We start from the raw sequence: 23,330 nt of genomic DNA, 5'->3' as shown, positions 1-23,330 counted from the left end.
GCCCCCCCCCCGCCATTGTGCTTGGGAGCGCGGGGCGCGCGCGCGTGGAGCCGCGTGACGCCCGGGTGAAGCGCGCGCGCGCGTGTGGGCGCGAGGCGGCGGCGGGCCGGGGCCATAGACGCGGGGCCGGAAGAGGAGAGAGAGAGGAGAGAGAGAGAGAGGAAAGGAGAGGCGAGCTGGGGCGGGGGGGGAGGGGGGTGGGTTGGCTAGAGCGTCGCCCCCATCCGCCGCCGGCCAGCCCCAGTCCGCCAGGCCCCCGCGCCGCGCCCGGACAAAGCCGCCGCCCCGCCCCGCCCGCAGCCCCCGCCGCGGAGCCATGTCGGCCAGCAGCCTCCTGGAGCAGGTAAGGACCCCGCCGCCGGCGCTCCCGGCCTTCCTTCCCCCCCTCACCTCTACCTCAACCCCCCCCCACGCTTCCTTTTATCCGCCGCGCCCGGGGCCTGGCCCGCTAGGCGAGGCCGCGGCTCGGGGCCTAGCGGCGGGGCGGGCGGCGGCCGCGGCCTTCCCCTCCTCAGGGCCGCGCCTCCATTGTGCTGCGGCGAGGCCGGGCCGGGCCTCCCGCTTCTTCCCTTCCCCGACTGACCGCTCTCCCTCTCTCTTTCCTCAGAGACCCAAGGGCCAAGGCAACAAAGGTGAGAGGCCGGGAAACGGAGCGGTGTGGAGGGGGGGATCCCGCGGGGAAGTGGCGGCCGCGGGGAGCGTGGCCGCGGGGGAGGGATGGGGAGGACGGCCCGGCACGGCCTCGGGTCCGCCTGGCCTTACGCTGCCGGGCGGGGTGGGGAAAAACACCACCCGTGGGCTGTGGAGCCCGTCGTCCTGCCGGGGCTGGGGAAAGTTTGCAGTTAAGAGAGCGTTTGTGCGGTGGTGAAGAGGCTTTCTGCTCTCCGCCGCGCTAAGCGTGGCTTATTCTAAACTAATGAGCTGTAGTTGTATTGTAAGGCCCGTCTTTAAATACTTGAAGTTGGTAAACGTTCGACTTTTTCGGCAGGGTTCTTTCTAACGCTCGAAATCTTTTCCTCAGTGCAAAACGGATCTGTGCACCAGAAGGATGGGTTAAATGACGATGACTTTGAGCCGTACCTGAGTCCCCAGGCCCGGCCGGTGAGTAAGAGTACCCGCTGAGGGGCAGGAATAGCCCGGGGGCTTCCCACTGCTCGCTAGCAAAGGCGAATTTGGCATCCCCATCTCCACTGGTTGCGTTTTGATGTTTGCCGGCTTTCTTACCCTAACGTGCTATTTTATACATGCGTTTATCCAGGCAGAAAATACCAAATGCTATGAAATTGTGGTGGGTGAGGTGTAAAGGTTTTAGCAACTTTTTGAGGGTGTAAGGACTTCCTATAGTTGGTGTTCAGCTCTTTTTTTCTCTTTTTTTTTTTTTCAACGTAACTGCCTTGAAGTTACCATTTCTGCTATTTCAGTTTTACTGTTTTGACCTTGTTTCCTTGCTGGTTTCTGGCTCTTTACACTGCACGAGGAGATGCGCTGTGTTGCATTGTGAAATTGCTTTACGTGGTGCAGTTATGCTCTGAGGGCTTTTGGAGGATACTATCAATGTTCTTATCTCTCCGCCAAGTAAAATGTGTGTCATGGGGTTTTCTCTCTTTTGCACCAGAAAAACCCACAGAACAGACATGTGATAAAGGCTGTTAAGACTTTTTGAGAACTTCAGTTAGAATTCGAGCTGGAGAGCTTGTGATCAGCTCCTGAAACTCAGACTTCCAGATGCTTTTTCCTCTTAACTTTCTATTTAAGATTAGCTCCACTGTTAACTGTTTTTTGTTTGTTTTTCTTCATGAGTGGTAGGAGAATGACACATAACAGATGGAGTTCAGCTGATTAGGTGTTACAAGTAAGCATTATAGATAAACATCTGTAGTAGCACTGGAGCAGTTAGTTCATTCTCTTGGCTTCCCTTCCCTCTCCAGTTGTGATCAGTACAAATAAGCTGTTCTCTTTTTTTTGTGTGTTTTTTAAATTTTTACTAGACAGTGTCTTTTTTTTTCAGATAAGTGATGCATGTTTTATTGGAACACAAGAACAGGTTTCTGTCTCAGTTAAGTTTTCAACAAGTATTTTCATAGTCTGTGCTAAAGAGACGAGGCTAAATATTCTTTAAGGTCCTCTCAGCTGTTCATCATCTTCATAATTCAGCCTGTCCATTAAGATAATTAACTGCATTCAGCTCCCTAAAAAGTTACAAGCCTGAATTTGACCTGCGTAGGGCAAGAGAGTGTGATTATTTTCTCAAGTCTTGAATAAAACTAGTTACTTCCCTAGTAGCTGTCATTTAATGGTGTTTTTTTTCTGTCCTTGAAATTAACATCACCAATTCCAGCTTCCTTCTGAATGTGGATTTATTTCCTGCAAAGTTAAGTTTTATTTAAATCCCCTAAAGAGAGTAAGTAAGAGAGTAAGTAAAGGTTAGTATGATGCTAGAAGCACCATGGTATTTTACCCTCTTTTGCATGTTTGATGAAGAACTTCTGAATTTAGTTTGTTTTTGCATGTGTCACACTGGTAAAAATACATTTTAAAAATAGGGAAGTGATAGGAGTGCGCCCCGGGAGGGGGAGCAGAGCGTGTTGCTTTAGAAATTCAGCGGGAGTGAGGTGAAACCACCATGTTAACTTTGGATGAAACTTTAGGGCGACTTTGTCTCGGTTTCTCACCATGCCGTGTTGCTTGTCAGCTCTCATCCATGTTTTGCTGCTCAATAGAATAGAAAACAAAGCCCAAGGATTCAGTCTAGAGGGGGCTGTGTTTCTGCTGAGCCAACCAGCCAGGCTCAAAAATACAAAGGTCTCAGAGCGTGCACCTGTTTCCTGAAGATGGGAAAAGGAGTTACAGACAGCTCTGAAAAATGAATCGGATGCAGCCCACTGCCGCGGAGTAACACGAGCGGTTTCTGAAACTTTCGGAGCTCTCCACATGGGTGTGAGGTAACTGAGTTGTAAAGTTTGGTGGCTCTTCATTCAAGAGCTGCTATTTCAGGTGCGACTGTTACTAGCTTGTCAGCCTAGTCAATTCACTTCCTGTGTATTTTAAAGCTCAGATACACAGCAAGTGATTCTCCAACAGTTTAAAAAACCAAAAGCTCGACGGCAACAATAAGAAAGCTTAAACTGTGGCGGTAGTCTGAGGTGAAGAGGAATAGTGAATTTGAGGAAATAACTCTACAAAAAGGTCTTAGTCATGGGAGAGAATTAAAAGCTGGTGAAGTTTTATTTGCATGCTAATCAGCAACTGTGTCAGTTGTGCGAGTGCAGGGTAGCAGAGCGAGGTGGCGTTTTTGGTGGCTCTAGACATTCAGGTAGCGCACAGCAGCGAGCCTGGCTTAAATCTGCTCTGTGCTGGCACTGCTCAACTGTTGCTTAACTCCTGCGCTCCCTCCTTGCTACCTGAGTGCAGCTGGTGAGTGCTCTGCCGGTAACAGCTTAGTACAGGCTGTGTTAAAATACCTCATGAAGTTAAACATGCGATGGCACATAAGAAAATATTTTGAGGTGACAAGGGGACAGGTTTTCCTCTGACAGTGATGTGCTTCGAGGGAGAAGCCTGCGGAGAGGAAGCGGCTGCTCTGCCTGCTGGGCTCAGGTTTTAGGTATGGGCCGGCATATTTCTGTTCCGTTAAAGCTATTTTTCAAGAGAGTGTATTGTTACTCTTATAACTGAGGGGGTTATCTTTTGAAGAGACTTTGCTGGTTCAAAATAATATTTTTTTTTTAAGTTCCTTTGTTTGCTTTACAAATTAGTCGGTGTCAATATTCCTGCTCTTCAACAGATTAAACCCTAAAGACTGTTCGCAGCAGGACTGAGTGCCGCAATTAGTAAAGCTGCACCCTCGAGAAGAGTTAGTTTTGTTATTGCAGGACTGAGTGCCTCCATTAGTAAAGCTGCACCCTCACAAAGAGCTAGTTTTGTTATTAATTTTCCCTTTTTTGGGAAAACGGAAAGGCTGGAGAGGTTGTCTCTGAATTTTCATGCGTTCACACCGTGAAGTACCACAGAAAGCTTTTTAGTGTTTTATACAACACAGCAAACCTTGTCTCTGAACATGTTATGTTTAACAATTCCTGCTAGTTTTTGTAAAGTTGCGGCTAACCCGGTTTGCCCCAAACCTGTTGCTTTCCTTTAACTCAGTGCAAGGTGGAGAGGCAAACCAGCTATTTCTGCGGCGTGCCAGAGCCATCTTAAGAGCCTCCATAGATTTCAGCGTGGCGTGAAGTCCTTCGGGAGCTGCACTTGGCACGTGAAAACATGATTCAACGAAAAATGGAGTAGAGCCTGCTGCAAGCCAAGCTTTTAAATTGGAACTGAACCTGACTTTTCATCTCATCTGCGTTGGGTTGGCATGTCAGCGGCTGTATAGCAGGAGGCTGGCTGCGCACAGGTTCAAATTACGGGATGATAATGTCCATTAGTGCGGCTTTAACCGCTCCCCGGAGGGGCCATTAGTTTGAATGCAAAATGACAGATGTTTTTCATGTAAGCAAATCTTGGTGATGTCTGAGAGTTCCCTAATTGTAAAATTAGGCATTTGTTTTCGTAACCTAAAGGCTACTTGGATTTTAAAAGAGAGACCAAGGCATGGAGCAGCTTTTTTTTTTTTTTTTTTTCAACTCTCCGGATCTGAAGCCTGCTTTCTTGTGCTGCTGCTGTCACCATGTTATAAGAGGCTCCTGTTGAAACCTTATCAATTACTCCCCATTTTCAGGTATTTTTTAGTATGTGCCTGCAGCACTGGAACAGTTTGTGTTTTGAGGATGAAACTTTAAATCCTGTTCGTTTGCAGGTTCTTGGAATGTTTTGAGCTCTGAAACTTTAAATTGTAGCGATAAAGCTGGTTTTATGGGTAATAAGTTTAAGGAAGGGACTTGTGCAAAAGGCAGTTAGTGATTTTGGCAGCGCGCTTCCACTGGATCTTTTTCTTCCATATTCCACTTCTCTCTTGATCCTTTCCCCAAACATTCCCTCAAACAAACAGCAAAATAAAGGCAGATGTCTACGTTACCCGAGCAAGAAAAGCCCTCTTTGGAAGTAGCTACAAAAAGTAGAAGGTAATATTTGGATGCTGGGTAAGATACTGTTTTTGTGGCCAGAGCAGGAGCTCCGGGGCAGTGCGGTGTCCAGTCCCACACCGTGCATCAGGAGCGCAGTGTGCTCCCGTCTGAGCATGGGAAGCTTGCTAAAGCCTTTGTGTTTAATCTTTCTGGCAATGAAACAGTTTTTAGAGCACTTCTAACAAAGGAGGTGTTCAAGGCTGGGCCTGTTTATCTGCCCAGCCCTAAGGTAGGGAAGGGTGGAGCACGGGAAGTCTAAGATGGCTTTTATTCCTGGTCCCTTGAAATTTGTTCAGCGTGTTCTAACTATTCAGTGCTTATTTTTTGGTTGTTTTTTTTCTTTTCAGAATAATGCATACACCGCAATGTCCGATTCCTACTTACCAAACTACTACAGTCCCTCCATCGGATTCTCCTACTCCTTAGGCGAAGCTGCCTGGTCTACGGGGGGTGACCCCCCCATGCCCTACCTAACCTCCTACGGACAGCTGAGCAACGGGGAGCCTCACTTTCTCCCAGACGCCATGTTTGGGCAGCCAGGGGCCCTTGGCAGCACTCCATTTCTCGGGCAGCATGGCTTTAACTTCTTTCCAAGTGGGATTGACTTTTCGGCTTGGGGGAATAACAGTTCTCAGGGACAATCCACTCAAAGCTCTGGCTATAGTAGCAATTACGCCTATGCCCCTAGCTCGCTGGGTGGAGCGATGATTGATGGGCAATCTGCCTTTGCTAACGAGACTCTGAACAAGGCTCCTGGCATGAACACCATCGACCAAGGGATGGCAGCTCTGAAGCTGGGCAGCACAGACGTTGCAAGCAGCGTCCCGAAAGTCGTTGGTTCGGCTGTCGGTAGCGGATCCATTACCAGTAATATCGTGGCATCTAACAGTTTGCCTCCGGCTACTATCGCTCCTCCAAAGCCGACCTCCTGGGCTGACATCGCTAGCAAACCGGCTAAGCAGCAGCCCAAGCTGAAGACCAAGAATGGCATTGCAGGTTCAAGTCTTCCACCGCCTCCGATAAAACACAACATGGATATCGGAACTTGGGATAACAAAGGGCCGGTGGCAAAAGCCCCGTCACAGGCCTTAGTTCAGAATATCGGTCAACAGCCAGCCCAGGTGTCCCCTCAGCCTGTGGGCCAGCAGATCAATAACAGCCCACCGGTGGCACAGGCTTCAAGCGGGCAGCAGCCCCAGCCGCTGCCCCCGCCGCCGCCGCAGCCGGCCCAGCTGCCTGTGCCGCAGCAGGCGGCTCAGCCCACCCGCTGGGTTGCCCCTCGTAATCGAGGCAACGGGTTCGGTCAAAACGGAGTGGACGGTAACGGAGTGGGACAGTCTCAGGCCAGTTCTGGTTCTGCTCCTTCGGAGCCGCACCCGGTCTTGGAGAAGTTGAGATCCATCAACAACTACAACCCCAAGGATTTTGACTGGAACCCAAAACACGGCCGGGTTTTCATCATTAAGAGTTACTCTGAGGACGATATCCACCGTTCCATTAAATATAACATCTGGTGCAGTACAGAGCACGGCAACAAGAGACTGGATGCTGCCTATCGCTCCATGAACGGGAAGGGCCCCGTTTACTTACTGTTCAGTGTCAACGGTAGTGGTCACTTCTGCGGAGTAGCAGAAATGAAATCTGCTGTGGACTATAACACGTGTGCGGGGGTGTGGTCCCAGGACAAGTGGAAGGGACGTTTTGATGTCAGGTGGATTTTTGTGAAGGACGTTCCCAACAGCCAGCTGCGGCACATCCGCCTAGAGAACAACGAGAATAAACCAGTGACCAACTCCAGGGACACTCAGGAGGTGCCTCTGGAAAAGGCTAAGCAGGTGTTGAAAATCATTGCCACCTACAAGCACACCACCTCCATCTTTGATGACTTCTCACACTATGAGAAACGCCAAGAGGAGGAGGAAAATGTTAAAAAGGTAACTTGTTTGTCTGTCTTGGTGGAGTCCTGTGGGGCAGGAGATGGAGGAGGGCTGCCTTGCGTTGGAGTAAATCCAGGGTCCGAAAGCGTGGGCTTGTGAGCAAGCTTGGTGGGCATCAGTCTGCGTTTTGGCTAGCTTGCACGTGGAACCCGCCACCCGAATGGCAGCCCCTGTTTGGGGTGGAAATGGGTGCCAGCACCCCAGCAGAGCGGTGGGAGGAGGTTTGCCCAGCCCCTGCCTGCCATCGACTGCCCTTTGGTTGCTCTAAATCTCAGCCTTTCCCCAGTGCTGTATTCTACACAAAATTTATTTCTGTGCTATTGTCCGTTCGTGGGTCGGGACAGTTTAAAGTAGGCAAGAGATCGACGGGGGGTTTGGGGAGTTGTTAGAAAACAGAGCCCGGTCTTTGAAGGGCCGCCTAATCCAACCCCTGCTCAAAGTGGGGTCAGCGTGACAGATGTTTCCCACCGCTTGTAAAACCTTCAGGAATGGCAGTTCCTGTCCCTCCCCAGGCAATCTATTCCTACGCTTAATTATCCTTCCTGTTAGAAGGCTTTGTCTAATGCCCAACCTCAATCTCCCCCGCTGCAGTTTCAGTCCGTGACTACTTGTCCTCTCTCCGGTGGACGCGGAGCGGGTTGTTCTGTTCCCCTTGGCAGCGAGCTCGGCTGTATTTGAAGCCGGTGGGCTGTCGCCTGCGTGGGCGCTGCCCGGCAGCCTGGCACGTGAGCCACGCTCGGAGCCTGCTGTCATCGTTGACTCGTTAACGGGAGGATTGCTAATGGAAAATTCTGTCCAAAATTCAGTGACCAGTGGGCCTCGTATCTTGCTTGGGTACAGCTGTGTTGAAGTCACCTGTGGCCGACTTTCCCCGCAATAGGGGTCTTGCTTGTGTTTGATCAAAATGGTAATTACAAATTAGTGTTAGCACAGCTTTCTGGTAGTTTGCCAAGTTTTCTGATGATCTCTTTAGTTTCAGCGATGGGGAATTTTCCACCCAACAGTCGAAGAACTGAATTGGGAGCTGCAACTGCAGCTGAATGCAGTTTTAAATTTTTTTTTTTTAAATATATTTTACTTAGAGCGTTGTCTGTATAAATAGCATCACCCATACACAAAGGTGGTCGTGTTTTGCAACTGATAGCCTAGCACTTACGGTGCTGGAAGGAAATCTGTAAGGGAGGAATACGCTGCAAGGTGTGGAGGTGTAAACTTGATTTTTGTGAGAACCTGAATGTTTCGCTTGACTTCACATCCTAAAATTGTTCCTCTTGGTGTCCAGCCTGTACTGAAGTGGTGATTTCTCTTTTACTGACTGAGGTTTTGAATGCAATCAGAAATCTACTCTGTGCGGGATGTCTCGGGACTTCTTCTATGCCCCAGATGTGACTTTAGAGAGCAACAGTGTGCGAGGGACAGACCTCAGCACAGTGGGAGAATGCAGGGAGAGGGGGAAATGTTGCCGGCGGGCAGGTGGGGGTTAGATAGATGAGAAGAGTTAATTCTGGGTAAATGTAAGCAGGTGGCGAGCGGCAGGAAGAGCGAGAGAGTGGGGAAGGCTGGGGAAAAAGTGGACAGACCGATGGTCTCTTCTGCTGGAAGGCTGCGGTGCGTGCAAGTTGTTTGTCATGTCTGAAAATCGGTATTAAAAATGTGGCTGAGCGGTTTCCTTAAAACTATAAACCATCTTCACTCACCTTTCCAATTGCGTTTTGAAGTCTCCTCCCCTGCTTTCTGCGATGTCTTTGGGAGGTGCTGGTGTATGAGGGTCGGGAGCAGAGCCGGCAGCTGGGGGGTGTTCAGAGCGCCAGCGCCTCCCTTCGAAACGATGTTCCGGTCGGTTCAGCGCGGCACCCCAGTGCAGAAGTGGTTGATTAGGAAAACGTTTATTCTTTGAAAGGGAACTTAGTCATATGTCTCTGGAATTCATCGGCAAGGAAGGGAGCCTTGCGGATATACAGTTGGTGTTTGCTTTTTACCATTGACTCACTCTTTGTTGCATCCTCATGGGCCCCTGCCCTGCGACATCCGGCACGGAGGAAGTGACTTGGTCTTTCTTTCAGCAGCAGTTTGACCTCCTCGATTGCTCAGTGACGCAGCCTTGAAGATGGTTGAGGTTTCTCTAACTGCTCTTTCATGGTTTCATTGAGAAGCAGTCGTTTTTGCTCAAGGAGGGTTGGTTGGTTGTTTTTTTTTTTTTTTTCTGGAGTGAATGCTGATGGTTACCCTGGCCCAAGCCATGCTATGTCTGCCTTGAAGCATCTCCGGTAGTCCATCATCTGGAGAAAAAAAATAAATCGGAAACCAGAGTTAAGGCACTGGAAAGTTAAAAAAACTGCTCTGGCAGCAGCCGGTGGTGCAGCTCCCTGCCTGCGGTCTGTCAAGCTGCTTTTGTGTCGGGGAAATCCCACTGCTACCAGCTCTTTGTCTCTGCCGCCCGTCTTTGGATGGCGGTGATATGTTAATATTCTGCATTCCTGTTCCTTGAAGCTTAAATATCTCAAGGTTTGGCTTGTTTTGAACTTTGAGCAAGCTGCAATTGTTTCACTTGGCTTCAACTTGCCTAAACCTTTGTCTGATTTGCAGTTTGATTCCTGCTGGCTACCCGAGCAGATGGATGAGCTCTTGTGAAAGTCTGGGAACACTTGAATATTCTTTTATACTTCTTGCTGTTAACATCACTTCTTCAGAATTGCCTAATATAGTTCCCAGAAATGATATGAAAAATGCTTTGCTTCGTGTTCATGCTATTCCTGTTGGCCGGTGGAGGGAGGTAAATGGTTCTGTGTTGAAAACGCTGAAATCATGCTCTTGCTTGTCCTTTTCTATCACCTGTGCCCACCTTGTCCTCAGAGCCCAATCTCAATTTCCGTGGAGCGTCTTGCTTTGCTCTACTAATCCAGTTTTTTAAAAGGTTTGGATGTTCTCCTGACCCAAAACGATGAAGCTGACTCCCAGTGCAACCCTACCTGGAGCAGTTTAGGACTTCTTGAAACCTGTAACAGCTGCCTTTGTGGCAGAGCATGTCGCCAACTTCTTCCCTGTAAGGACTGTTTTATCTTTGTTTTAAAAAAAATCCCAACAACGGTGACAAAAATCCCTAGCCCGTAGTAATATGCTCACATTTCTAGGAGTGTTGCAGTGACCTCCGTGTAAAGACTTTGTGATCTGCTTGGCATGTGAAAGGGTAAGAGCTTGTGTTTTCTGGAAAAGCAGTGAATGTCAACTTTGAGAAGTTTATTTTGGTTCTTTCTCCCATTGCCTTGCCCAGGGTTTGGGGTACTTGGTTCCTTGAAGGTCCCCAGGGATTTTAGGAAGGATATCCCATAAAAACGCAGTCCTGTCCTGTCCCTTGAGTGCTCAGTTGTCAGGTCTGCAGTTAATGAGAGGCGCTTTGTGCTGGGACTTTGGTGGGCGTTGAGTCAGGATGAGCTGTGCAGGATGGGGTGGGTTTTTGTGGGTTTTTTTTCTTCGTGCTGAGGAATACCAGCCTGGGAACAGATAGGTGTGATTCGCCAGATTGGGGCTATTATTTCCGGAAACGTGCTGCTTTGTGTCTCAGCTGACACCATCTGCTGGTTAAAGGAGTATTAATAGTGGCAAGTGTCAGTGCCCCCCTTAAAGATATGATTTAAGGGACAGCTAAGTGGCGTTATATGAGCCTATTTTGAAACTGGCAGACTGTTTCACGGTCCCTGTAAAAAAAAAAAAAAAAAAAAAAAAAAAATGCTTTCTGATGTATTTTGCAAAGTTCTCTTTTTCGTCCTAAGTTGTAGGAAGAGAGTTGTAGGAATCTCGGTGGGGAGGAGAGAACATATTTCCTATACGTTGGGCTAGCACTTCTTTCTCCCGTGGTTAACGGCGATCCTGGCTAGCGCTGCGTTTGCTTTGGCTTTAGCGTACCCTCCAGGACAGCGCTTCCGACTACGAGATTCGATTCCTGGATGTTGCATATCCAGGCAAAGCCTCCTGTTCCCTGGGACAGCAAAGGAAGGCTGCTTGCACTCGCACGGTCCCTTCCATCCCGTGATCCCAAGGCCATTTGCTTTTTCTGCTCCAAATCCTGGCCACAGTGAAGTGAGTTGATGGATGCGCTAGGACAGAGAGTTTCCTTGCTGCGAATACCCTCCGCTGTTCAGCAACGCACAGGGTTTCTCTCGGTTTATTCCCAGGCCTTTTAAATCCCGTACATCTGTGCCCATGCTCGTACGTTTGCCCAGTAATAGAGGAAACAGAACCCGTACTGCTTTTTCTAGTAGTTTGGTGCTGGCTGTTTGACATAAGGAGCGCTTTGTGCTTACGCTATTTTTAAGCCAGCGCTACAAAGTCCTTAACAGCGTTCTCAGGTATTTTTGGTTGTGTTCTAGCATCGTTTAAAGGCAGGAAAAAAACTGGAGGGGAAGGCTTAGTTGTGGCTGGTGCTGTCATTGGTGTTTTCTGCTGTAAGACAGAGGAGTTTGTTTCCTCAGCCCTAAAACGGGAGCAGCTGGGAGCCATTTCACTGCAAGTAAAGTGGAAGTTGAGTGGTGGAAGAGCAAGTTACGCTTGCCCCATAGCCCTGCCTCTTAATATCTTGTTACCAGTCTTTAAAATAATATTTTAATATATTAATATTATAATAAAAGGTTATGAAATACCGTGTTTAGAGTGGACTTGTTGAAGTTGATTCAAGGAGCTGCCGAGATGCGCTGTTTAAAATTGTTTCTCGAGGAGCGGCGATGGGATTCAGAGCCGTTCCTCTCCGGTCACCGGGGCAGACGCAGTGGAGGAGGTTCTGTGTCTCTCAGGTACGACCTCGAGTGGGGAAAGTTTATTGTGAAATTGTTCCCAGCTCACTTCTTGCCCACCCCACCATCCAGGTTATCTTCGTCTCAGCTGGGTGGTTTGAGTCAGAATACCCTGAACCTGGTTGTTCTTATAAATATGTTAATTGCATTCATTATGAGCATACTAATGACTTCAAGTGAATGTCTTAAGGAAAAAAAAAAAAAAGATTATTCCTCCTTTTGCAGTTGAGTTGAAATTGCATATGTGTGGCTGGCCAATTCCCTAGAAATGGCACAGCGGGTTGGGAGTGTGTAAGACGGCATCAGCTGTGGCTTCTTTTTACTTCCAAGTGTTCTGGGTAACTTGCTGATGCCGAGGTTAATAGTTACCAACACAGGCATTGTGTTTCGGGTTATTTTATTAACAGCTGCTTCTCCAGAAGTAGTAGTTTTCCTTGGAAGATGAGTATTTGCCAGCTGTTTTGCTCAGTGAAGGCACCTGGGCACGGTCCTGCTCAGTTCCCTGGATTTTCTGCCTGGTGCAGGAGTGCAGTGGGTCACAAGACACTGCTGAAAGCTGATTAGAATCCCAAGAAAACTGTTGAAGTACATCGATACGTGAGCCTTGTGTATGTGCAAAGCAGCAAGAACAGCTTCACGCACAACGTTCCTCACTTGTTCTTAATGAAAATGTAATTCTGCAACAGCTTTTTGTCTGAAAGGAGTTGCTTGCTTCTTTTCTGTCTCCCGTCACGTAACACTTTGCAGGTATTTGTTAAGGAAGCCTCTCGTTCTGTACTGTGCGATCGTTTTCGCCGCAATTATTTGAGCTCTCTCCTTTTCCTGGATGTTCTTGTTTGTACCTGGTAGTAATTGTACTGTCTTACCGCTTGTGAGTTAATAAACCAGTTCCTTAGTGGTGCAGGATGCTGGGCGCCTGCCAGCTAGAACAGTGCCGCCGTGCTTCTGCTGTAGCGAAGTTACCCAGGGAAGTCTCCGTTAACAAGGATTGTCATTATCCGAGCTGATGACTGGAATAGAGAGTTGATTGTGGCTCCTTCCAGTGACTAGCTGCCCAGTGTGAGGCTTTTTAATTGTGTATAAGTCATGTAATAGTGCATTTCAGCAGTTAATAATAAAGCGTTTGCATTTTGTAAGCTGTTCTTCAGCAAGAACTTGGAAACGCAGACTGCGTTTCTGCTTCCCTATCATTAGAATGTCTTTTTGTATTAAAAGGACAATGCTGAGCTTTTTTTTTTTGTGGTTAACTGCAGAGCTTTCTTGTCATGTGATACCAGACTTAGATAAAAATCTACCTAAAATTCTGTGCTTTTGTTTCTCATCTTGGGAGGGGGGAAGAAACCACGCTATTTTAGTTTCCTTCCCTGTGTGTATCTGTACAGGTGGGGAAGGCTCTGCTCTCTGCTCCGTTGTTTCTAACGTGATGCCATCTCCGGCAAAATGACTTCAGAGACTTTCCCATCGTCATCTGCAAAGTTTTAAGAAATTGTGAAGTCCTGATCATCAGCCTTTTTTTTTTTTTTTTTTTAGCTGTTGCAAGCCAGTGTGATTTAGGGTTCAGCTGATTCGAGTGCTATGATCTTGATACATTTAAAGGGGGGGGGAAAGTTGAAATATAAAACTGTGTTGCAGTGAATACTGCTTTGTGTTCCCTTTCAAGTGGCAATAAAATGAGGGTACACACAAATGGCTGTGGGGACTGTTGGCTCTTTTACTTGAGCTTGTGAATTCAGCTCTTCACGGTTGACAGAAGTAGGCAAATAGATCTCCTCTTGTCCTTTCATAATACAGAATATTGTGGTGTGTGTTTTCTTGTAGTGTGAAGTATTTCTTGTGCCTTATTTGGGATGGAGGTAGTATTTTAGCCTCAAACACAAGACCTACAGTGGGTCAGGCTGCAAGTCTGCGTGATATTGCATCCCTTGTGGCATACGGTCTGCTGGACACGTAGCGAGGCGTTGCTCAAGCATCCTTGCTCTCTATTTCCAAGTCAAATCCTCTGCGTGCAGCTAACAATAACATGGTCAAGAGCAAATGCCTGTAAGGACAGTGCAAGCACATACTTATCCGTCTCTGAAGGTTTTCCTTGCCTTCAACAATTTGCAGCTCAGGAATTTCTTTGACCCAGAGGATGTCTCTTTGTCTTTAATAGCTCATGATTTCTTTTCTTCTCCGAGATTTCGATGTGTTCCTTGAACATCCTCAGGATCCCACAGCAGCTTAATTATGTGTTGTGTAAAGAAGCATGTCCTTTTAGTTTGCTTTGAGTCTGCCTTATGTGATAGTCCCTAATTCGTGTGCTGGAAGAAGAGGTGAGCAGTTGATTTCAATGTCCTCTCTGTGCCTGCTCTGCTTTTACAGTCGTCTCTCCCAGGCTCGATTGCTAGAGCACGGTGGCTCTGCAGTTGGAAACCCTCCTGTCCTTTGCTCATCCCTGTTGTTCTTCTCTGACCCTTTTCCAGTTCTTCTGCATGCCCGTGGAGATGGAGAGGAGCAGAGCTACGCGCTGCTCAGCGTAGAGGTGCCGCTTGGGTTTGTATAAAGGCAGGGTGATGTGTTCTATTCCGCATTATGTTTACTGTTCTGGATGGCCGGCGTTTTCCTGGAGTCGAAGATCCTAACCCTGAGCTCCTGTTCCCAATTGTTAATGGTCACTTCAGAGCCTGTCGTCTTGGAGTTAGGATGGTAATTTTTCCCATGTGTCGTTTATCCAAACCAGGCAGACCAAATTCACTGCAATGTTCAGCTGCTTTTTCTCACAAAGTCCTCTGTTTCTTCACAGTCGGCTGCTATTTTTATTACCCCGAATAGCTTCGTATCATCAGTAAACTTTGTCGCTTTATTATTCGCTCCTCTTTCTAGATCTCTCTTGAATATATGGAACCACAAATTCCAGTGAAGCTCCGTAGGTTTTCTCCAGACAAGATCATTCCGTCCTTGGCATTACACGTGCGTGGTGCGGCAGAGGACAGTGCAAAGGCTTTGTTAACTCTCCAGCAGTGACGATTTTGAAGCGTTAAAGTGGACGTCTGTTCTTTTCTAGAGTCACGTGGCACTCATTTTCCGGTGCTAATATTTATTGCGTGAGCTGTGATTAGAGGTACCCCCCCAAAGTCATGAAACACATTTCGTGTGAACCCAAATGAGAAGGAACACTAGTCTGTTTTCAAAGAAATAATACATAAACACCTTACTGCATTTGCGATAGGTCAAAACTCTGGCACGATGCTCAGAGCGAGCCTCTGGTAAATGCTGTCAGCAATTCAATGCTCTTTGCTTAAACTTTCAGATTAACTGTTCCCATTACTTCCCTCCCTGCTATTAACTTTCTTGCCTGCTTTGTGAGGATTTCGGTGCGGACAGACAGGTCAAAGCCAAGCGCGCTGCTCCGTGGTGGAGAAATCGGGCTGCCCAAACAGGAAGTGTTGGCAAACTCCAAAAAGAAATGTGGCAAACTTCTCATCCCTCGTAGTGATGGGGAAGAACAAAAGACTCCCCGCTGTAAGACAAGGAAGGTTTTATTTTCCATCCTAATGACTTGAAAGGACTTGTGCTGATGTTGTTTTGCTTGTGCTCCAAAGCCAGCAAGTCCAGTTCCAGTCCCTAGTGGGAGCCCAGTCGTCCTCGCATGGGTTGCCACTGGGAGCCCCGTGTTGCTCTTTGCTCTAAATACTCTTGTATGTTCTTAGCTTTTCTGCCATGCTGTTTCCTGCACGAGTTTTGCCCCGTGGGACGAAGCTCTCTACGGAAGGGTAATTATAAACGTTTCTGGGAATTGGGCTGCTTTATTCATGCAATCGAATGCGATGGTGAAGCAGGAAGAGGTTCATCCTTTGCAATTGGTTGCATCGCTTTTAAAGGTGCCCTGAAAGATGCCAGGGCGCGGCGGTGTCCCTGCTGGTATCTGACAGCTGGGACCACCTCGTGTGTGTAAAACCCACTGCAGGGGGAAATCCTGGCACTCTTCGTGTCCTTCTTACCCCTGGCTAGCTGCTCTGACATGGAAATTCAACATCTCATGTGCGTGGCCACTGTGGGGTTTGTTTCCTGACATTAAGGCAAGTTTTGGGTTACGGCTGTGCGTGAAGAATTACGTCTTGCTGGTTTTTATTCATTCTCCGTGATTTCATATCCTTCTGACTAAGCGGTGAGGTGACCGGCATGGAGCAGTGCTGCCGCGGTGCGCTCGGGTTTCAAGAGGAAACCAGAACTTCCCAACTGCCCGGCCACGCGTGCTCGGTGTGGTGGCAGGGGACTGGTACTGCCTTCTGCGCTTTTGGGGACGAAGTCGGAATTGCAGGGACTGAGCAGGCACAGTTGTGTCCCTGCTTCGTTCGTGCTTTTTTCCGTGGTGTGAGTTTGCCCCCTTTGGGGTTGCGTGGATATTTGGGTTTGCCCCGTTAGATTTTGATCTGTAAAACAAAAGGTCTTTCCTGCTGTGACAAAGAATCACTTTTATTTGCGTATCTCCGGTCTTCGTTCTTGGTGGTGAGCTCTGTTACATGAATGGGAGGTGGGATGAAGATGTCTGACTACAACCAGGTCGCTGTCTGATTTTTACCCCCTTTCCTAGGTGAGGCAGACTAGGACGTAGCTTTTCTGTCACTCTGGTGGCTTTTTTGACACTGACAACAGGAAAACCCTCATGTTTGGTTTGTAAATCAGTTAGGACTCGAAGCTGTTTGTGGAGCAGACAAGGATAAGAAGAAAAAGATGCATCGTCCATCATTTGTGCCTTGAGCTGATCCTGCCATGATGGCCGTGCTGGGCACATCGGTGGTAACGGGCTGCCGTAACTCCTGGTTTCTGAGGCAAGTCAGATGTTTGCCTTGGAGACAGGGACACGTGGAAATCCTCCCGCACTGTTTGCTAGGATTGCATCCAGCGCACAACAGGCAGCGGCTTTGGGAGGAGAATTCAAACAGCAAAATGCCGCGTGGTTGCAGCAGGGATCGTGGGACGAGTCGGGCTGTGGAGCAAGGTGTCTGACGAGCGGGAGTTGCATGTGTGTGTCTTAAGGCCAGTATTTGATTGCTGGGTGTCTTGGCCCTTTGGGGAATGATGCTGTTAGCACAGACCATACTCTAATGAAGTGATCTCCTGCGCTCCCTGAGTGGGCAGGTACTGGGAGAGTGATGCCTTTTGCTTGTAGGACCACCTCAGTTTGAAACTGAGATTGCTTCTTGGCTTGGCTGATGTCTTTAGGCCGCTACACCGTGCTCCAGGTCAGACAGGTCCAAATAAACCATGGTTTGTATGCTGCACAGCTGGGACCATGCTCTTGGTTCTTCTCCAGACCCTCCCTTTGATTATAGTCTTCTGTTGCCCCATCTGTAGTGTGGCAACAATATCCTTACCCTTGCTGGAGAGCTATTGAGGTTGAACGTTTGCTGTTAATCAATGTAAGAGCCTCTGAACAAATGCGCAACGTTATCACCTACTGTCATCATTTCTCGTACAAACTTTTGAGCCTTTTGTTGTTCTTGGCTCCCCAGTGTGACTAGATAACGTAATCTCTCATCAGCCTTCTCCACCAGCTCGTTCAGTTCGGTTGTTATTATCGGGACCTGGCTTGTGACATTGCTGCAGCTCCCTGGGGACGGCGGTGACATGAGTGAAGTGGCTTAAGCGGAATGATTACAGAGGGCTCCTATTTACACATGCTTGCCTTGTCTGAGCTTGGTGCTTCTAAACACCACCAGCCCAGAAGTGTGCTCGCGGTGAACTGGTGGGTGCCAGCACTTGATTTGAGCGATGGCATGTGTCTTTCTAGTCATCGGCATATCGCTTTGCACTAAAGCCATTTCGGTGCTGCTTTGCTCCTGCCCCTCCAGTTGCCGAGGGGTTTGATAGGTGGAGAGGAGAGTCTGAGCTGGTGGCCTTTTCATGCTTCTCCCACATGGATCAATAACACATGGCCCAGGTCTAACGAAAGTCAGGAGGACGTGGACCTGTTGGAACGGTTTCAGAGAAGGCCATGAAGATGCTCAGAGAGCCGGAGCCCCTCTGCTGTGAGGACAGGCTGAGAGAGCTGGGGGGGTTCAGCCTGGAGAAGAGAAGGCTCCGGGGAGACCTTCCAGTCCCTAAAGGGGCTCCAGGAAAGCTGGGGAGGGACTCTGGATCAGGGAGGGGAGCCATGGGACGAGGGGGAATGGTTTTAAACCAAGAGAGGGGAGATTTAGATGAGATCTTGTGAAGAAATTCTTGGCTGTGAGGGGGGTGAGCCCCTGGCCCAGGTTGCCCAGAGAAGCTGTGGCTGCCCCATCCCTGGAGGGGTTCAAGGCCAGGTTGGACGGGGCTTGGAGCAACCTGGGCTGGTGGGAGGTGTCCCTGGCCATGGAAGGGGGGGTTGGAACTGGGTGATCTTTAAGGTTCCTTCCAACCCAGACCATTCTCTGAAGTGCAGACAAAGAGAATGAAACCGTTTCTGATGGAATCACTTTACCCTCCAGGGACTATGTGCTTGCAGATGCTGCTCTGCCTTCTGGGCTGTCCCATAGCTGGCACGTTGTGGGTTACACCATCCCACAGCCCATGATTTTGGAGGCAGATGAGCCAGGAAGGATGAACGTTTGCAACACTGCTGACCTTTGCTGTGTCTTCTGGTAGATCTGTTTGCTGTTTTGCTATGATTTGGGTGCTCGCTTGTAAGTCCACAACACCCCGAGGACCAAGATGTGTGCATGGGATGTGCTGCAGTTGGGCTGGCAGAGTAGATGGTGTAAAAATCCTTCAGGCCCTGGCTGACCCTTTTCCCCAGGAGGAGATGGAAGAGAGCAGCTGTGAATCTACTAGAGAAGAGCAAGAAAAGAAATATTGAAACGAGCAGAGAACTGTTCCTTCCCTGCCATCGAACTCTTGGCTAGTGTCTCCTGGTGGGTGAATAGGCTTGCCTGTGGTTAAAGCCCCGCTGTTCGGACAGGGCAGCCTGAGGTAGGTGTCGAAGTCAACCCCTCGAGAGCCCGCAGCAGGGTTGGGTAGACGTCACACCGCATTTCTGTGCGGTGAGCTCCTTAGGATACTGTTTGCAGCACTGATGGAGGGGAGTGGGTCATTCTGCGCTGGTATTTTGAGGTTGAACAGCAGGAGGTTTTAAGCAGAAGACTGTGTTGAGAAAAATTGGGCTATTATCCACCCTGAAATTAAGATGTGTGCTTCAGGCATGTCTCTGGACTCCTCTCTGGCTTAGGGACATCTGCTCTGGCCTCGCTTTTGAGGGTGATGCCTTCTGTTCTGGGACACTGGGATTTTATCTGGGTGGTGGGGGGGGTGGTGTGTCACTTTTGCACCGAGGCTGGGTCCTGCTTCCTGCTCCGTGTGTTAACCATATAGTCGCTTCACCGTCGCAGCAGGGAGAAGTGACTAATCGGGGTCCATCTGGCCAGCTAACGGGGCAATGTGCTCGGCAGGACCCTCAGCCACTGTCTGCAGCCGGCCCGGGACGCTGGCCCTGGCTGCTGATGGCGAGAGGGGCGATTGAACCTGGCAGTCGGCTTATCCCATGTCTACATTTGGGAAGACAGAGGCATTAGCTCAGGCAGTTGCGGCTTCTTCCTGAAGGAATGTGTCACGTTGCCATCTGTCCTTGTTTAATGTAACGTGCTGGCTGCCGAGCCAGGCAGCAGCGAAGGAACAGGGCTTGGCACCGTCTTTTTTAGATTTGTGGCTTTCCCTGCAGCACTTGTTTTACTTCACGTTCAGGACGGGCTTTGCTTCCCAGCGCGGTAGGTGTGTTTTTGCTGTTGTGCAATGCTGGTTTTTAGCAACGAATACCACCTGCAACAGATTTGGGCAGACTGACCGGAGAAGAGGAGAATTAAGTCGACTTATGTGGGGCAAATATTCTTGAAGAGAACGTGTGCCTTCGTCTAATCCCTCTCCCCGGAAGGCAATCTGTGCACGGTATGCTTTGCCATCCAGCTCGTGCAGAGGAGCTGGAGCTGAAGGCTCCTTGGGTCACCGTCTGCGTGTGGCTGAGGGGCTGCCAAAGCCTGGGGCGTTGTTTGGAGCTGGATGCAAGGCCGCTCTTTTTGGGAAGGTTTCTAAGACTAGATGGCGATACGTGCTGTTAGGCTGGGATCGAAGCTTCTCGGAGGCAAGCCCTCCCTGGATTGAGCAGTGGTGGCAGAGGACGTTGTTTCTTTGAGCAACCTGCATGCTTCTGGCAGAGGGGGTGTGCTCCCCCTGCCAGTGAGTTGCTGAGACGGAAGGGAAGGTGCCTCTGATGGCCGAGTTAACGTGGGGCAGCTCTGCCACTGCCTCGACCTCGGGGGCCACAGCCTCGCAGGGACATCCCGAGCTGAAACAACCAGATTTCAGGTCGTCAGAGCCCTAACAGTGTCCTTCCTAAGTGACATAACGTTAACAGAAGGGAGAACCCATGCCGTCTTGCTCTGCCAGCAGGCACCTTCTGCAGGTGTGGAGGTGGGATGGACTTGGCGACATCTCTCGGGCCTGGCTCAGGTGGTGATTAACTCGCTCGTGTGGGAGCCAGAGCCAAAACGCCGTGGTGCCCTTCGCACACAAGACTGCAGGGACTTGCCTGTGCTTGCTGAAGACGCAGTTAAGAGGGCAGGGAGGAGCATCGGCCAAGAGCCCTTTAGCTGTTGACAGGTTTTATTTTTAAGGTGGTGTCATATGATCTGGAAATGGCAGTTTGAAGGCGGGCTGGGCGACATCTCTTAACCCTTTGGGATAGTCTAGACCAGCTTCTGTGCAAAGCTGCTGGGTTTTGTTGGGGTTTAACAGAGAAGAGACAGTGGCATGTGGGGCTCGGCATAGGAGAGGGTTTAGTAGCCCTTGATGCCTGGGTGTATTTGGTGCCGCACTGCCTGTTCAGCTTGGTGCAAGTGTTTCTCCAGACAGTGTGTTCCTTCAGAGCTGGAGGAGAGACAGGGATGAATACTGAGGGGGTGGTAGCAGCAGTCAGTGGGAAAACCCTGTGGCATCGACCCTGGGGGAGGCCTGTGAACCTGGTGGTTGCCATCAGTAGGTTTCAGAGTTATCAGCGAGGTGTTCTGCTGGTAGCTGGGGGCTGTTTCAGTCCCTGCAGAGCGAGGCAGGCGTCGGTACTGCCTGGGTTGGAGCTGCAGGCTGCTTGGAGGCCCTCATGGGAGCTCAGGTGAGGCCCCAGGGTCTGTACAACACCCGCGGTGCCCGGGGAGCCGGGCTGCCCTGCTCCGGCAGCAGCTGCCTGCAGGCAGAACTGGGCCCTGGTGTCATTCCCTGCTTCCCCTTCCTTCTCCCCAGTGCGGGGGCTCTGCCTGCTCCCTGCAGCACTCCCCAGCCCCGTTCCCAAAGCTGCCTGAGTCTCCTCCAGCCTGGAACTCTGCTTTGCTGCTCTCCAGCCTGTCGATGTCTGAGGTGTCTTGTGGGTGCTGCAGGTCCGTGTCCCGATGTGAGGAGCTTTGTCACCGCTACTCACAGAATCACAGAATGGTTCAGGTTGGAAGGGACCTTAAAGGTCATCTAGTTCCAACCCCCCTGCCCTGGGCAGGGACACCTCCCACCAGCCCAGGTTGCTCCAAGCCCCGTCCAACCTGGCCTTGAACCCCTCCAGGGATGGGGCAGCCACAGCTTCCCTGGGCAACCTGGGCCAGGGGCTCACCGCCCTCACAGCCAAGAATTTCTGCCTCAGATCTCATCTAAATCTCTGCTCTTTCAGTTTGAAGCTCTTACCCCGTGTCCTGTCATAACACTCCCTGATCCCAGAGTCCCTCCCCAGCTTTCCTGTAGGCCCCCTTCGGGTCCTGGAAGGGGCTGGAAGGTCTCCCCGGAGCCTTCTCTTCTCCAGGCTGAACCCCCCCAGCTCTCCCAGCCTGTCCCCACAGCAGAGGGGCTGGATCCAGCCTTCAGATCATCTTCGTGGCCTCCTCTGGCCCCGCTCCAACAGCTCCATGTCCTTCCTGTGCCGAGGACTCCAGGTGGGGTCTCAAACTTCCCCACTGACCTAGACTCACTTTTTTTCACCAGTTCTTCTTCCGTTTGTCCTTTTTGGTGGTTGTTTTGTGGTTGGTCGTTTGGGTTTTTTTCCCCCCTGTTCCTCTTTATGCATTAAACCTCTGGCTTGGAGCAACCTGGCCGTGTCCGTCCTGGGGAGAGCCTGTAATTCCGCTGAAGGATGGAGAGAGGAAGGGGAGCGGAGCTGCGGTATCGGAAACCCTTGAAAAGGGGAAATGCGATTACCCCGTAGACCCAAGCAGCGCGATAAATCAGCACGTTACCCCTACGCAGCTGCGGTACCTCCTCTGCAAACACCAATAACTCTTCCTCGGACGTTGCTCGCGTGCGACAGGCCTCCCATCGCAGATCCACGCGTCGAAATGCTGATGTCTGAAAGCGCTGAAATAAACCTGCTCTCAGCTAACGTCTTCTTTTCCTCCTCCTGCAGGAACGCCAAGGCCGTGTCAAGTAAAAGGCCATTCCTCCCTCAGAGACTGCAGCAGAGATTGCATCCCAGCTATCTTTCAGAGAGAGAGAGAGAAAAGAAGAGCAAAAATATCCCGGAGAGAATTAGGACTTTTTTTTTTTTTTTCTTAATTTCATTGACTTCAAAAAGACTCTTACAAACTTGCAGTTTGAAAGGAAAAACAGAAAAAAGTATTGGAATTTCACAAGACATAGGACTTAAAAAAAAAAAGAAAAACCAACAAAAAAAAAATCCCTTCTAGGTAGAGTATAGGTAAAAACTGTCCCCTTTCTTTTGGCTTTGGTTGTGATTTCAGAGCATACGCTTTGTTTTTTGTCTTTTTACTATGGTTTTTTTTTCGGATTTTAAAGTCCGTAAGTGGCATATGCCTTTATATTTTATTTCCCCCCCCCCACCCTCTTAATTTTTAAACCCCCGCCGCTTCCCTTCCTTCCACCCCCTCGCGCCTCCTTCCCCTGGTTTTGACATTTGCACTTGGAACACCGAGTTGTAACATCCACCCAGGAAAGTGGAGTAACTGGTTTGGGTTTTTTTTTTCTTCCCCCCCACCCCACCCCTCGCCGCCCCGGCCTGGAAGAGGAGGAATTCTACGAGGAAGTTGGGGTTTTGGCCTAAGAAGAATTGAACAGAACTTGTCCACGAGGTTGTGTCTTAAAGGTGGTTCATTTTTCTCTGACCCTTCGTTACTCAAAAGTCAAGTACTAGGAGTCCTAAGAAATGTTCCGTTCTCGTGCATTATACGGATTTACAGATTAAGTTCTGGATTAACTTGATTTTTATTTTTTTTTATTTTTTTTTTTTTTTGGAAAGCTGAGAACAGTGGTAAAAACTGGTTTTGTTTACAGGAAAATGAATTTTGGACAAAAACAAACGGGGGAGGGGGGCGGGGGGGGGAAGAAATCTTGTAAAATGTGTAGTGAATATGTTTCTTCAGTTTCTTGTTAAGCCAATGAGGAATGGGCGTTGCCTTTCTTTTCACCATTAATCACTTCTCAATAATAAACGTGAGATCCTGTTGAGCATCACTGGTGTCTGCCGCTCCCTTTTCCCTTGTAGCGAGGACACGCACCGTGTTTGCACAACAATTCGGGCCTCCCCTGCTGTATTAATACCT

At 49.4% G+C, this 23,330-nt stretch overlaps 1 protein-coding gene across 1 annotated transcript; it reads left to right on the top strand.

Annotated features, from left to right (window-relative positions):
• The first annotated feature begins 22 nt into the window (after window positions 1–22).
• Window positions 23–23,241, top strand: YTHDF2 (YTH N6-methyladenosine RNA binding protein F2). Its single transcript, XM_074562631.1, has 5 exons — window positions 23–343; window positions 608–632; window positions 1,022–1,101; window positions 5,411–6,997; window positions 22,178–23,241. The coding sequence occupies exons 1-5, from the start codon at window positions 317–319 to the stop codon at window positions 22,199–22,201; spliced, it is 1,743 nt and encodes a 580-aa protein (XP_074418732.1). The 5' UTR covers window positions 23–316; the 3' UTR covers window positions 22,202–23,241.
• The last annotated feature ends 89 nt before the right edge of the window (window positions 23,242–23,330 follow it).

Source organism: Larus michahellis, chromosome 19 (assembly GCF_964199755.1).
Source record: "Larus michahellis chromosome 19, bLarMic1.1, whole genome shotgun sequence".
Lineage (NCBI taxonomy): Eukaryota > Metazoa > Chordata > Aves > Charadriiformes > Laridae > Larus > Larus michahellis.
This window is presented reverse-complemented; position numbering and strand designations above follow the sequence as displayed.

Excerpts from the sequence above, each read along its gene's own strand:
- YTHDF2 (XM_074562631.1), top strand. The coding sequence starts at position 317 with ATGTCGGCCAGCAGCCTCCTGGAGCAG. Across the intron at positions 344-607 it reads CCAGCAGCCTCCTGGAGCAG|AGACCCAAGGGCCAAGGCAA; the intron begins GTAAGGACCCCG and ends CTCTTTCCTCAG. Across the intron at positions 6,998-22,177 it reads AGGAGGAAAATGTTAAAAAG|GAACGCCAAGGCCGTGTCAA; the intron begins GTAACTTGTTTG and ends CTCCTCCTGCAG.